This window comes from Megascapheus bottae, chromosome 18 (genome assembly GCF_031878675.1).
Source record: "Megascapheus bottae isolate mThoBot1 chromosome 18, mThoBot2.hap1, whole genome shotgun sequence".
Lineage (NCBI taxonomy): Eukaryota > Metazoa > Chordata > Mammalia > Rodentia > Geomyidae > Megascapheus > Megascapheus bottae.
In genome coordinates this window covers 29,757,257-29,772,851 of record NC_143526.1, presented here as the reverse complement: position 1 = coordinate 29,772,851, position 15,595 = coordinate 29,757,257, and the positions used below count along the sequence as shown (strand labels likewise).

Below are 15,595 nucleotides of genomic sequence, written 5' to 3'. Positions count from 1 at the left end.
CCTCATGACCAACCACCACCACCCCCCCTCCAAAAAAAGGAGCTTTTCTCTCTTTTCTGTCTCTTCACTACTACCACCTAACTTCCATGTGAGGAAACCTGAGAATGTCATCACAGCTCCTGGCGAGGTCACCATGCTCCTGCCTTGCTGACCATGGGAGCAAAGGATATTTGGGACAGTAAGAAACAGAACTTTATTAACTAATACTCCAGGGCCACCATGCAACTTCAGCGAGCCTCAGCATGAACATCCCAGAGCCCACAGCGCCGCTGGGACTTTTGTAAACCCCGCCTCCCCGCTTCCTCTCCTCCCTTGCCCACTGGATCTATGCTTCTGAGGTAACTCGCACCATCCCCCTTTTGTCTGGCAAAATTGATCAACTCTCATTTCCTTTTCTCCAAGGCCCTAATCTCATTATTTTGGAGTGAGTAGCCCTGAGTTTCCAGTCACAGAAGTCCAAAGCAGGCTGAGGGCCCTGAAAATGGATAGCTGATCACAGCACTGTGCTCTGAGGGGAGCTTCTGAAGCAGGCTGGAGACTGAGCCTTCTCTGTTCACCTTCTCTGTGAGGTCACAGCGCTCACTGTTCCATTTCGCACCAGCGGATTCCACAAGTCACCTCCCAGGGGACACTGAGAGGGGGTGGCAGCAGCTACTTTTTCCTCCCGTGACCCCCAGAGATCCCCACCACTTAGGCCCACTTCAGGAGAAGGAAACAGATGCCACGGTCGTCAAGGAACCCTGGGGAGCCATGCTCCCTCCCCTCGGATGAAGTCATCTATACCACCAGGCCCAGAAGGTGAGGTCAGCTGCCCCCTCCTCCACCTTTGCCCAGCCCTTTGCAAAGGGGTCAACAAAAGTTTGACCCTTCACTCTCTCCTTTGTGAGTCCACCACCACTGTCTGCTGCACTTAGAGATGGGGCATCTGAGGACAGAGAGATTGACAGTGGCTTCTCCAGAGTCACCTGGCCAGGAGGTGGCCCACAGAATCCCCCAGGCACTGGGTAGAGACTGACAGCATCGTATTACCCCAGCCCCACGTGCTCACAGTCCTCCCAGAGGTAGGCCAGTGAAAGAAGTAGATGAAGAAACAAACATCTTGACTTCTGCTGGGAATGTGGCTTAGTGGTAGAGTTCTTGCCTAGCATACATGAAATTTGATTCATCAGTAACACATAAACAAAAGGGCAGAAGAGGTGCTGTGGCTCAAATGGTAGAGTGCTAACCTTGAGCAAAAGAAGCTCATATATATATGCATCTTATGTATATATGTATATATATATTCATCTTAGTTTTTTTTTTTTTTTTTTTTTTTTTTTGCCAGTCCTGGGCTTGAGCTCAGGGCCTGAGCACTGTCCTTGGACTTTCTCAAGGCTAGAGCTCTACCACTTGAGCCTCAGCACCACTTCTGGCTTTTTTTCTTTTTTCTATATAGGTGGTACCGAGGAATCGAGCCCAGGTCTTTGTGCATGCTAGGCAAGCACTCTACCACTAGACCAAACTCCCAGCCCAATATCTTAGTTTCTTGATAGGTCAGGAGGCTTCTGATTGCAGGTGACAGAAATTCTAACTCAAAGTGATATATCCTTCTAGGTTCCTCAGAGGGGTGGATGGGTGGGAGGAGGAGTCCAAGAAGATAGAAAAACAAGCTATGAGGCAGGGGAAGACCTGTTAGAATTCAGTTGCTGGTCTTTTAGATGGACACATAATAATTGTACATATCTATGGACTCAACATAACCATGTGATACTCTGTGGTGACAAAAATCCAGATAAAGGACAGTTCCTTTGTGTTTGGAATCTTCCAACTCTTCTCTTAATAAATTGTTACAAACTAGACACGGCCTGTGGTATATAGTCACCAGGAAGATAGGTGTAAATCCAAACCTTTGGGGTTGCATTCGCAGCACAGGGAGGCAATAGTGACTTAGCTTTCCGTCACCCTAAAAAGATTCCTGAGATAGTTAACTAACAAAAAGAGAAGGAATGTTTGGATTTCTAGTTGACGATCAAGGGGCCTCTGTGTTTTGTGTGGGTATGTGTGGACAAGAATGTGAGAGAGAGAAAACAAACTGACCTCATAACTGAGAAGTAAAGAGAAAAAGAAGAGACCAGGACTCCACAATCCACTACCAAGTGCTTTCCCAAGGATCTAAACATCTCTCACCAGGTTCCACAACTCCTCCCAAGAGGGCCCCTGGGGAGACAAAGACTTTGACACACCGGGCCTTCAGGGGACATTCAACATCCAAACCTCAACAGCCATGCAGATAATTCCTTAACAAATATGCATACAGGGAAAGCATAATAATGTTTGGAGACCACTGCCTTAAGAAATCATTCTTTTTTAATCTCACCTGCTAAGAAGTGCTGGGGGGGAGGGGGGAGATGGGGAGCATAGCCTAGTGGTAGAGTGCTCAACTAGCATGCACGAAGCCCTCAGTACCACATACACAGAAAGGGCCTGAAGTGGTGCTGTGGCTCAAATGACAGAGCGCTAGCCTTGAGCAACACGTGTTCAAGGACAGTGTGTAGTCCTTGAGTCCAAGCCCCAGGACTGGCACAAAAAGAAGGAGGAGGAGGAGGAGGAGGAGGGGAAGGGGTAGGGGAAGGGGGAGGGAGAGGGGGAGGAAGAGAAGGAGGAGGAGGAGGAGGAGGAGGAGGAGGAGGAGGAGGAGGGTTAGGATTCCACATGTGTGAACTCCCCCTTTGTGATTCTTCCCAAGATCCACATTCCTTTTAGCCTCCTCTCTAAGTCCCAAGAAGGCCACCACCATTCATTCTGAAAGTTGGCTGTCTGAGTAGGAAGGACAGGGCCACTGCTTCCCGTGGCCTCATTTCAGCAAAGAGAAAACCTTTCCCTAAATCCGGGAGTTGCCGCTCCACCCCTGTGTTGGAATCAATCACTACAAGGGGGATTACAGGATTGGAGGGTAACAAAAGGCATCCACCAATCAGAATCGTCTAAGTAGGAAAAAAACAGTAAACAGGATCAGGCTTCTTCCTGTCCTGGGCATCTCAGCCACTCAGTTTCTCAGTCTGGAATGCAGCCTGGTGGGTTACTATGTAAGCTACAGAATATAATTTCAAACTTGTCATCCCCAGGGGCAACCAGCGAGTCCGGAGTAACTACAGAGTGGCAGAAGAGGCCTCACCAGTCATCAGTGAGCAGGGAGGATCCCTGGGCTATGGGCAGCAGAGACAACCCATAGTAACCAGCAAGAGGGGGGCACAGGGAGGGCAGCAAAGCTTACCCAGGCTTTGTAAGCTCATGTTCCAGATTTGGCAGTGACCTGACTCCATTCTGTGCTCTCTATAGGTGACGCCTTCCTGTTGCCTGTCCGAGTCAACACCACAGGTGTCAACCTGACTCAGTTTATGCTGGGACACATGTGTATGTATATACCAAAGAGCCAGAGCAGGCTTCAGGCCGTGGGCCTTCAGGCAGGCTCTTCTGATGGTATCTAAGGCCTGCCCTGGGAGGCAGGGTTTCTAGGAAGCAGGTAGGGCTCTAGAGGTCTCCTCACCTGGCTGCCATCCCAGTTGGTGATGCAAAATGAAAATAGAGATTTGCTCCTTTAATGTTTCCTGTCAGCCTGCCTCTGACTTATCCACCCACCCATCCATCCATTCATCCACCCATCTACACCTTCACCATCCATGGAGCTATCCATCCACTCACATTCATCAACCCACCCACCTACCCACGCATACATACATACATATATACAGCCACCTGTCCACCGTTCATCCATCTATCCACCCACCCATCCATCTACCATCCACCTGCACATTCATGCATCCTTTATCTACCCATCCACCCACCCAGCTCCTCATCCACCCAGCCATCACTCACTCATCCATCCACCCATTGAGTCATTGACCATGCTACTCACAGCTTTATTTATTAACATGGACACCTAGTCAGCTATCAACTCATTATTCTCCATTCACCCATCTCATTCTCCCCTCTTCTCATTTGCTTTCCTATTCCCCCATCTTCCGAGTCAAGCAGCCATTCCCTTCTCCATTCTTACATCCACCCAGTATCCTCCCACCTTCCCACCGGCGCTGCCCTGAGCTCCACGGCTCCCTGCCGCACCCCCAGCACAGTGAATCCTCACAGTGGAACAGATACAAGGGTGTGGTTTCTCACTGTTCTCATTCTCCTCTGCAGCCTGGTTCACCTACCTGGCTTGCTTCCTGAGAACCCAGGCGCAGCAAGTGCTGTTCAACACCTGCAGGTAGGCAGAGAGGACAGGAGGTCTGGAAACAGACAGCTGATGGCGCCCACGACCACTTCAGTTGTCTAAATCAACCCTGAGTAACCAGATCCGATCAGCTAGCCTCAACTTCTGTCCATTCCTCCATCCCAGGGCCCAGTTTGACTCCCTATTACTCCAGCTTCTCAGCCTGCTGGGACCCTTTCCCACCCCTTCTTTCCCAGGTTGCCTGCCTTCCACACCCTACTGTGGACTGCAGGGTAGCCAGGCTGGAGTTCTCCCTCTCGTCCTGGCCTCTAGACCTTTGTATGGGCCATTCTCCCACCCGAGCACCCATCCGTTCACTCATTCGCCTATCCTGCCCGTGTAAATCCTTAGCTCCTGCTGTACCCACACCTCATTCATTCATTCAAAGTTTACAGTGTAAATGTTTCCCTGGTGCCTCCTCTGGATCATGGCAAGGCTATACCATGAGGTCCAGCTAGGTGTGTCCTGCTGAGTGCTGGGCATGTTCACTGAAGGTCCCAGGAGGAGGACCCCCTGCTGCTGCTGAAGGACAAACAGGTTCAGCTCGGGAGAGAAGAAGGCGGGAGAGTGAGAGGGTGAGGGGTGGCCACCTTGACCCTGCTTCTCTGGTTCCCAGGTGCAAGCAGCTCTGCCAGAAGCTGATGGAGAAGACTGGTGTTCTGGTCCTCTGTGCTTTTGGTGCGTCTCTGGGCTCCTGATCTGGGTGGAGGCATCTGGGCCCTGACCCACCCTGGGAGGGAGAGGCACAGGCCTGGGCTTTGTGTGGCCCTCTGGGTGAGCTTTCCCACCTGTCCAATGGGTATCACTGTAAGGAATAAGAGAAATGATGAACAAGAACATTTTTTTTTTCAAAGCCAAGAAATGATTTACAAAGCCGGTGGCTCATGCCTGTAATCCTAGCTACTCAGGAGGCTGAAATCTGAGGATCAGGGTTCAAAGCCAGCCCCAGCACAAAAGGACCTGAGACTCTTATCTCCAATTAACCTCTAGAAAATGGGAAGTGGGGCTTGGCTCAAGGGTAGGGCTGTAGCCTTGAGCTGAAGAGCTCAGGGACAGTGCCCAGGCCGAGTTCAAGCCCCATGACCCACCAAAAAAAAAAAAAATGATTTACATACTGTCAGGCTTTCCCCAAACCATTGTCATCCTCCTCCTCCTCCTCCTTATCATCATCATTATGCTACTATTATCAATAATATATAAGTAATATATTATATATTAACAATAGGCTAATATTATTATAAATTATATCATCTTCTGGCAGGTGCCTCTGGCTTTCTTCAAACCCAGCCTCCTCCTCGCCCCCAGAACAGTTTTGTTTGCCCATCTCCACCCGAATTCACACTTTTAAATCATTTAATTCAATATTTTGTAGTCTATTTCAAGGTCATGCATCCACCACCACCATCAAATTGCAAAACATTGTCCCCAGTCCAGAAAGAAAGCCCTCCATAGTCACTCATTCCCCCGGGCCTGTAGGTAGCTGCTCCTCTTCTGTTCATGCGGATTTGCCTGGCCTGAATATTCCCAATGAGTCAATGAAACAGTGTGGTCTTTATGGCTTTTCAGGTAGCCCTATTTCCAGAATATATCCATGGCATGGCAGATTTTTTTTTTTGTCCAAAATGTTCCTGTAAGATAACATGGCACTTCTTCTCAGTGCCTTGGGTCCCCATTCAACCAATGAGAAGTGCCAAGGTGGTGTGCACAAGCTATTAGTCAGTCAGTGCAAAGCCCCAGAAGAAAACATGGGAGTTTCCTGTACTATAATAACTGCCCTCCTGGAGGAGTCCACGGGACTCCTGTGTTCTGACTCCTGCTCTGTGGAAAGTGTGGCTCCCCCAGCTTGGTTCTTTTTCAAGGTCGTTTTGACTGTGAGCCTATCTCTTCTTGAGTTTTAGAATCAACTTCCCATTTTTGCAGAAGAGGCTAAGAGGATTTTGATAGGGGGTTGATAATATTGTCTTCCGGTCCTCAAAAAAGTATAGATATCTATGTTGATAGACACCTCTGTCCCCTTTAGTTTCTTTGATGATGTTTTGCTACATCTTAGTATGCAAGTGCTGCTGTTTTTCTGTTAAAATTTACTCCTAGGGGCTGGGAGTGTGGCCCAGAGGTAGAGTGCTCCCCTAGCATGCACAAAGCCCTGGGTTCAATTCCTCAGTACCACATACCCAGAAAAAGCCAGAAATGGAGCTGTGGCTTGGTGGTAGAGTGCTAGCCTTGAGCAAAAAGTGTCTAAGGACAGTGCCCAGGCCCTGAGTTCCAGCCCGATGAGTGGCGAAAAAAAAACAAACAAACACCTTACTCCACTAGGTATTTGGTGCTATTATAGACAGAAGTAACATACAATATCATGTGACTTTCCCAGGGAGGAGAGTGAGTTTAGAGAGATTAACTTCTCCCAACATTGCTTAGATTCCAAGCTCTTAACCTTGCATTATTCTTGAGACCCACAGGATTCTGGATGTTTTCTATGCATTTGCCATCGAAGATGGAAGTCTGGCAGGTGAGTGTGAGGGTGTGAACCCTGCAGACCTCACCACTGACTGGTCTCATCTCAGTCCATCAATATTTCCTCTAGAGCCCTCTTATTCTCCCAATCCACACCCTGTGCAGCTCCTGACTCATCCTGCATCCCCATCTCCATCAGGAGCCATCTCTCCTGTCAAAAGATTTCCAAAAGGCAGACAGCTGTCCTATCATTTACTCCAGTGGTGGCCCACCAGGCTGTCTCAAGCTCCCACTTAACGGCAGGCAGTGAGACCAGAGAGTACTTTGTCCTCTCTACCCAAACACATTCTTTTCTGTGTAAATGAAATGAGACCCATTGGATTGCTTTTCTCTGGAGGGGAGGAAGTCCATGACCAGAGCTCCCTAGTCCAGAAGTTTCTAGAGATCTATAGGGAATGGATTGGAGAGACCAGTCTCTCCTTCTCCTCCTAGCCTCCATGAACTTTCTCACCTCTTTCAGTGTCCAACTAAAATGTCACCTCCTCCAGAAACACCCAAAGGGGGTCACATTCTCCTTCCACTGTTTTCAGTGATTATGCCCATCGCTCTAACAGTACTGGAAATCCCTTCAAAGAATCTAGTCAGTGTGAGGCCCAGGGCAGCTACTATCAATGTTGGGTGACTGGGGATCCAGAAGAGAAGGTGAAGAGAGAATGGATAGTAGGTGGGTGGATGGGTGGATGAGAGGATGAGAGGGGGGTAGGAGGGCAGACAATGTGTATGACTGAAGGATAGACAGGGGAGGAGAAACGAAATAGTAGATGAAGGGGAAGTATGGTGGCTGGGGTAGAGCTGACTGGCAGAATAGAAAGCAGAGTCATTAGAATTGGGAGTGTGGAGATGATGAGCAGATGGATGGAAGGGCCCATATGGTTGTGGGGAGAACAGATGGATGAAGCACTACTGGGTTCAGATTAGGCCATCTGACAAAGATCTCCGCTTTCTTCAATACCACGCCAGGACGACAGTATCAACAGTCCACTGCAGAGCTTGAGGTAAGGGAACCCTACGGATGGGTCCTTTCACAAACAGCTTTAGCAAGCATCTGAGGCTGACAATGTGGACACCAAGGCCAGAACCGGAACTAAAGTCCTACCTCCCACACCTCCCACCCATCTGACTTATGTCAGTCTTCCTCTTTGGAACGTGGGCGCATTTGCGAGTTGAGGCTGAGCGTGGTATTTTTGGTTGGTTGGTTGGTTTTGAGGTTGACTGTTGAAAGAAAATGTGAAGTGTCTTGAATAGTTGCAGCCCATAGTCAGTGCTCAGTAAGTGGTCCCTGAGAAGAAATCATAACCAAAGAGTCTCTACGTACTGGCAGCATCTGTGATCACAGACAAAATGCCAAGAACTGCCGAGCACAGGTGGCTCACACCTGTAATCCTTGCTACTCAGGAGGCTGAGATCTGAGGATTGCAATCTGAAGCCTTCCTGGGCAGGAAATCCATGAGGCTCTGGTCTCCAATTAACTTCCAAAAATCCAGAAATGGGGCTGTGGCTCAAGCAGTAGAATGCTAGTCTTGAGTAAAAGAAGTTTAGGGACAGCACCCAAGCACTGAGTTCAAACCCCAGGACTAACACACACACACACACACACACACACACACACACACACACACACACACACACACACACACACCCTGCTGGGTGTCAGGGACAAGCAGGAGAGCAGAAGAATATGAGCTAGATCTTGGAAGGTTGTATAGCAAAGGGAGAATCTAAGGGTGGAAATAGTACTACAAAACAGTTCTTGTTTTCCTTCACCCCTTCCTGAAAAGGATGTACCAGGAGAAGGTGCGATATCACAGTGGGGAAATCCAGGACCTCCGAGGTAGCCTGAACCTGCTCATTGCCAAACTGCAGCAGATGGAAGCCATGTCCGATGAGGTGAGATGCTGGCTATTCATTCTGCTCCCCACCCCAAACTCCAGACTTTTCTCTTTATTTTGATGCCACTTACTGTAGCCCATGCCTTCTTTCTTTGTTTCATTTTTACGGAACATTATTTCCCAAGTCACTTCCTGAAAAAGAGTAGAGGGAAAAGTATGTGTGTTGCTCTTTTAGCACTTGCATGTTAAAAACAAACAAACAGATCCGTATTCTACCTACCCTTGCACTTGCTCGATAGTTTGATATAGAATTTTTAGAAAGGAATTTTCTTTGGAACTTCTAGGAAATTTCTTTTTCTTCAGTGTCTTGAGTGTAACCTGGCTGAGGGTTGCTAAACCTCATGAATTTGTGAGTTGGTCCTTTACATGGTTGGGTTTTGTTGTTGCTATTTCTTGCCTATCTCTTAAAATACTGCTCCTTAGCCAGGCCCCAGTGGCTCATGCCTGTAATCCTAGCTGTCCTAGCTGACCTGAGGATTACAGTTCAAAGCCATCCAGGGCAGGAAAGTCCATCAGATTCTGAATGAAACAGCTTAGGAACAGTGCTCAGGCCCTGCGTTCAAGCCCTGGGACCCTCACTCACATGCACGCATCTGAGTGCCCTCCCCCCACACACAGATTGCTTCTTTCACATCATCTCTCTTAGATTCTGATCACATCTACACTAAACTTCTAGAATATGCCGCATATCACGTCTATGTTATTACTTGGGTCATTTTTTGTGATTTCAATCTTTTTCCTTATGTGCAGTGAATTCCTCTCTTAGCTTACCTATAGTATCTATAATTTTCTTTTCTCACATTATGAGTCATGATTATTTTTAAAATCTGTCTGGATTGGATATGAACTCTTTCTAGTTTCCTGACTTTTCCTCTTCAGTATTAGCCATGTTGTATCATTCCTCTTAATAGATGGTCATTTTTCATGTTTCCTGGACATCATCTATAGAAAAATACTATATATTTTTTTTGTCACCTCTCCCCCTTTTCCTGTAAGGAAGATGAAGTGTTCTAGACATGCCACCAAACTGCGTGCACAGACCTGGCTGGCAAATATTGTAAGCTTTATTCAAAGGTTTTCAACTTCATTTTTTGGCCTCCTGCCCACACAGTTCCCAAACACTTGGCAAATGTCTTCATGAGAAACACCATCTGTCGGAGAGATCTCAAGTCTGATTTTGTCATCCAGCCTTGCATGAATGTGACATCTCTGGTATTAGTGATGCCTCTTCTGGCAGGGACAAACTTGGAATCTCTGCTACTAATCGTGCCCAGAATTGGTGCCATGACTAAGTGAAGTTCAGCTAGAACCCCTTTGTATCATCTCCTAGAGCGATGGAGCTCTGAGCGTGGCCTCAGCCTATGGTGCCTACAGCAATAGGTAGCTGGCAGCCAGCATCAGCCTCTGGACCTCATAATGTATATGCATGGTAATGTGTGCATACAGATATATGTGTGCTAATGTATGCATACTGATTGAGTGTGGGCAGGCTAATGCATGCTTGCTAATATGTATGCTAATATATGTATCCTAACATGTGCATACTGATAATGCTTCCTGGAGATACGTGCATACTAATGTGTTTCCTTAGTGAATAAGTGATACAAATACCCTAGGGTGGAAAATTCCCCAAGGAAGGATCAGGAGGAAGTCTTAGAATTTGTTGTTGTCTGTGCATACATACTTAATCTAAGTCTGATCTAACTCTACCTGCTAATCCTGGGCCAGAGACCCTCTAACTTTTGTTTGCATAAGATAGATCTTAGCTACTTGACAAAATAAAACAAAGGGGCACCTGGTCATGTGACTCCACCCACACCTGAATGCTGCTGTTCTGCCCGAGTGCTTTCTCTCAAGCAAGATAAACCTGGGGCAACAACTGTTTGTGCTTCTAACTTCTAAGTTAGTCTTGGCAGCTCTGGATTTTTATGTAAATGAAATCCTAAAGAAAATTCTAAATGCTATTCAATCCTTACGCACCTACTATGTGTTGGGCACTATGCAGGAACCACACCCAGCAAAGGAGGTGGAGAACACTGAGGATGTTTTTTGCAGTTGAGACTGGTTTTTGAGGAGATGGGAAGATTTTTTATTTATTTTATTTATTTATTTTTTTCTTTTGCCAGTCCTGGGCTTGAGCTCAGGGCCTGAGCACTGTCCTTGGACTTTCTCAAGGCTAGAGCTCTACCACTTGAGCCTCAGGACCACTTCCGGCTTTTTTCCATGTATGTGGTACTGAGGAATTGAACCCCGGTCTTCGTGCATGCTAGGCAAGCACTCTACCACTAGGCCAAACTCCCGGCCTCTTGGAGATGGGAAGATTTTGCTTAGCATGCAGGGTGAAGTTTGGAGATGGTGTACACTTGTGTGACCTCAGGTAGGTTATCATTCTCTCTGAGCCTCCATTTCTACATCAACAAAATACTCATAATCTCTACCCTGGGACACCTGCTCTAGTTCCCACAGCTGTGTGACAGCCTTTGCAAGACTATGGTGTACGACAATTGTCACATGCTCAGAGCGGCCATGGGCCGACCAAGCAGGAGACAGGGTTCCACATGGGATTCACCACTTCTCAGGGACACCTAGAGGCTGAGGCTGGCTTACTCCTCAGGCTGTGGACCAAAGCACCCACACATGGCCATTCACGTGGGCTGGCTTCCACAAGTGACTTCCATGAGCTTGCTCCCCCCTCCACCAGCCCCTCTCCCCACCCTGGGAAGATGATGATATCCCATCATTAGAAAACAGAATCAGCACCAACTGGGAAGTCAAATAACACGAGTAGCTGGCACTGGCTGTGTACAACTGGGCTACATGCTTTGCACATTGTATTCAGCTGAACAGTGTAGGGTTATGAGCTTGGGGCCAGGCTGTGGGCTCTGCCTCTCAACTGTTACCCACTGTGGTTCAACATCAACATCTCTGGCCTGGAGTTTGGCCTAGTGGTAGAGTGCTTGCCTAGCATGCATGAAGACCAGGTTCGATTCCTCCATACCACATACATAGAAAAAGGCTGAAATGGTGTAGTGGCTCAAATTGTAGAGCTCTAGCCTTGAGATAACCCAAAGACAGTGCTCAAGTCCTGAGTTCAAGCTCCAGGACTGGCAATAATAATAATAATAATAATAATAATAATAATAATAATAATAATATGAATTTCCTAGGGAAACCATAGGGGATTGAAGTAAAGGGAATGGGAGGCTCAGTGCAGTCCTGGCAAATAGTAGGAGCTAATCCATGCCCCCTCTCAACCTGGAGACCATGGGTAGGACTGGCACCCCCACCTCATAGAACAGCAATCAAGGGGCAGAGGTACCAATGGCAGTGAGGACCGGCCTGATTGTAAAGCCCCTGCCCTTCACCTCACAGAAGATGCAGTGAACACAGCTTGTGTTCTCTGCCTCCACAGCAAAAGTTGGCCCAGAAAATAATGAAGATGATTCAAGGTGATTACATTGAAAAGCCAGACTTTGCCCTGAAGTCTATAGGTAAATGGCAGCCTCTCCCCCACCTGCCCCCCCAAGGGTCCTCAGAAACCTGCTGCTAGGGAAATTCATCCTCCTGACTGACTGCTCCCAGTTGGCTTTCTTGCTACCGTTTTGTTTTCTCTCCTGGGGTCTATGCGGGGATAGGGGGCGAAGGGGACTCCACGACCCTTAACTCAGCCTGGCCTCTCTGCATCTCACCCACTTGCTATTCCCAGCAGAACCCTGGGGTTTGGGGGAGCTGATTTCAGAAGCACATGGCTCAGTGGTGGTCGGAGTCACCATTGAGAGGAGGGACAGCAAGGGGACATTTGGGTGAAGCCCCAGTGAACTGGGAAGGTGTATGGCTTGAGGAGACATGTGAAAGATGCCTCAGGAAGGGGGTTGGCAAGAGCAAGTCGCCACCTGGGAAGGGCAAGGAGCCAGGGGCCCACCACCGGGGGCCCCTCACCAGACAGCACTAGCCAGCATAGCACCCTGGGGCTGGGAAAATGTAGCCAGGCCACCCCTCTGTGGATGAGTATGGAACCAGCCAGGACAGCATGGCATGGAGGGCACACACAGAGCAGCCAGCTCTGAGCCAGGCTCAGCTCTGTCCACACACAACCTGCCAAGTGGTGGCTCTTACTGCTGCCGTGGCTGGGGCTGTCCTCATTTCTACTACCCAGGGGTGACACACTGATCCAGCCAGGGCCCAGGGACCCAGCAGGGCCCAGTCAGCAGGGCCTGCGCTGCAGAGGCTGACACCCTCCCTTGCGCAGGCGCCAGCATCGACTTTGAGCATACATCGCCCACCTACCACCACGACAAGGCCCGGTCCTACTGGAACTGGATCCGGCTGTGGAACTACGCTCAGCCCCCGGACGTGATCCTCGAGGCAGGCCACCGCAGGAGAGGGGTCCTGGCAGGGCAGAGTGGGGATGGAAGCTGGCAGCCGAGGTGGAGGGGGGAGGGAGGGCAGGGAACAGGGTGGAAGGGACAATGGGCAAGGTGAGGGTCGAGGTGTGGCAACCTTGAGAGCTACCCTGAGGCCCAGATGTCTCCGTTTTGGAAAGGATGGCGTCAAGGCTCAAGGAGCCAGGTCATCTGGCTGCATCCACACAGCTGGCCCAGGTATGTGGGCCTCATAGTTGAGGCATCTGTGACAATGCCCAATGGTAAGATGAACGACTGTGTGTGTGTGTGTGTGTGTGTGTGTGTGTGTGTGTGTGTGTGTGTGTGTGTGTGTGTGTGTGTGTGTGTGTGTGTGTGTATGTGTGTGGTGAGTAAATGAGTGAATAGATGAGTTCCAGGGGGAGCAACTGGAGGCAGGGAGACACTATGAGAGCCGCTGCCCAGGGAAGGCAGGCAGTGGTGTGTGGGCGGGAAGGCCTGGCTCCTTCACCAGGCCTGGGGAAGCCCCATCCACAACCGCCCTCCCTGCTCCACCTCTTCCAGCCCAACATGACACCTGGCAACTGCTGGGCTTTCGCGGGTGACCACGGCCAGGTGACCATCCGATTGGCCCAGAAGGTCTACCTGACCAACATCACCTTGCAACACATCCCCAAGACCATCTCCCTGTCCGGCTGCCTGGACACTGCCCCCAAGGACTTCGTCATCTACGTGAGAGCACCCCACAAGAAGTGGGGCTTGACTGAGGCACTCAGGGGCACCTGTGGTTTCAGAAACCACCACCCCCAATGCTACAGGCCTGGGGATCCATGGGGGGAAGCGGGGGTGGGGGAGAGGCTGGGGTTGGATGGGAAAGGATGGGGTTGGGAACAATTGTCACCTTGCAACCAAGCACGTGTGGCTACTCGAGTTCAGCCCCAGGCTTTTCAGAGCTAGGAGAGACGAAACAAAGATCCACTGCTTTTCTGGGAGGAAGTGGGGTCTAGAGAATTCTCAAGGTTTTCTCAATAAGATGGGACCCAGGGAAAGGCTGGGGAGTCACCCCAGTTTACATACTAGCAGCAGAGTAGAAGATACTTGGTCTCTGACTCCTGGCCCTGCACATGCTGCGGTCTGCACTGTCCACCTAGGTGGAAGCCCTGGTCCCAGCAGGAGTGCCTGTGTCACCCCGGCTGTACCTGACACCTTCTCTTTACATGCTCCGCAGGGCATGGAGAGCACCTCCAAGGAGGAAGTATTCCTGGGGGCCTTCCAGTTTCAACCAGAAAACACCATTCAGATGTTCCCCCTCCAGGTACCTGAGGCAAAGCCGCCCGCCAGGACACCCACTGAGCACGCTCAGTGTGTCTCTGTAATCAGGGCCCATACCCCAGTGACATTTGTTACTGAGCCTCTTTGAAGAAAAAGAAATGGAGGCTCAGAATGATGTTGCTGCTATTCTGGGATGACAACAACAACAACAACAAAAACACCCTAGGAAGATCCAAGCAGCTAAGACCGTCTTTCATTCCCCAATTCCCCCAGAGTCCCCCCAAGGTACCACCAGGGCACTCTGCAGGGTGTTGCTCCCAATTTTCCATATTGGGAGCCTCCATCACAGGTGAGGAAACTGAGGCAGAAAGCATTGCATACCGGAAGACTTGGCCAGGCTTGGGAATCCGACCAACACCAGCCTAAATCTCAGCCCAGACATAAATCCTGGGTGATCTTGACCTCAGTTTCCCCTTCTGCGTTCCCTGGGAAGTTTGGGAACATGCCGTGAGATTCTGAAGGCCAAGCCTCCCTGACTTGGTGTACTCAGGAGGAAGTATGAGAGACATAGGCTTCTCTGGCTAGAGGAGCAAAGGTGGACATGCCCTCGGTCTACCTCGTGCCAGGGGCTCATCGCACAGCAGTCCAGGGTGGCAGCCAGGAACAGGCCAGAGAGGAATGAGGGCTTGCTCAGGGTCTCACAGCCCCTGTGTCACCAAAGCTCCAAGCCTGGGAATTTTTTCCTCGGTCAGTTATGTCTGTCTTTCATCCTGTCCTGGCCTTCAGTGCCTTGGGACAGTCCATTCCCTTCTCTGGGAAGGGAAATGGGAGAGTTCTCTTCTTCCACTCTCAAATGCCGCTCTGCCCTGCAGTGGGGCCTGTGGGTGAGCTGCGTCTCTGATTCCTTGTTCCAGAACGATCCACCCCGAGGCTTTGGTGCTGTCAAGGTGAAGATCTCAAGCAACTGGGGGAACCCACGCTTCACCTGCCTGTACCGAGTGCGCGTGCACGGCTCCGTGACCCTGCCCAAAGAGATGTCTCACTTGAACCCCTGACCTGAGAGAAAGTAAAATTTATTCTTTAACACATCCCAAGTCTGAGAGTCTCTGGGTCCTGATGAGGGAGAGTGGTCTGGCACTGGACATTAGTCCAGAGCGAGCAATCGATCACCTACTGGGTGCTCTGGGCAGCAAAGTGACCTGCTGGAGGCCGCAGCCAGCAAAGGCAGCCTCGGGCCTCAGACCCAGGCCATCCGGCTCTTGTGTGGAGACTGCCTAATGCTTTCAAATGGAGCTCTGTCCCTACCTATGCAC

The 15,595-nt window shown here is 49.8% G+C and overlaps 1 protein-coding gene across 4 annotated transcripts; it reads left to right on the top strand.

Moving 5' to 3' along the window:
• Positions 1-612: 612 nt before the first annotated feature.
• Sun5 (Sad1 and UNC84 domain containing 5) lies at positions 613-15,370 on the top strand. Of its 4 annotated transcripts, none has more exons than XM_090352827.1 (13): positions 613-798; positions 3,105-3,163; positions 3,319-3,357; positions 4,177-4,243; positions 4,866-4,927; positions 6,706-6,755; positions 7,721-7,755; positions 8,539-8,647; positions 12,062-12,140; positions 12,899-13,014; positions 13,575-13,742; positions 14,239-14,325; positions 15,197-15,370. In XM_090352827.1, the coding sequence occupies exons 1-13, from the start codon at positions 719-721 to the stop codon at positions 15,335-15,337; spliced, it is 1,092 nt and encodes a 363-aa protein (XP_090208953.1). In that variant the 5' UTR covers positions 613-718; the 3' UTR covers positions 15,338-15,370. The 4 variants fall into 4 exon arrangements, with proteins under 4 accessions (XP_090208953.1, XP_090208952.1, XP_090208954.1 ...); XM_090352826.1 differs by having other exon boundaries at positions 3,319-3,393; XM_090352828.1 differs by lacking the exon at positions 3,319-3,357.
• The last annotated feature ends 225 nt before the right edge of the window (positions 15,371-15,595 follow it).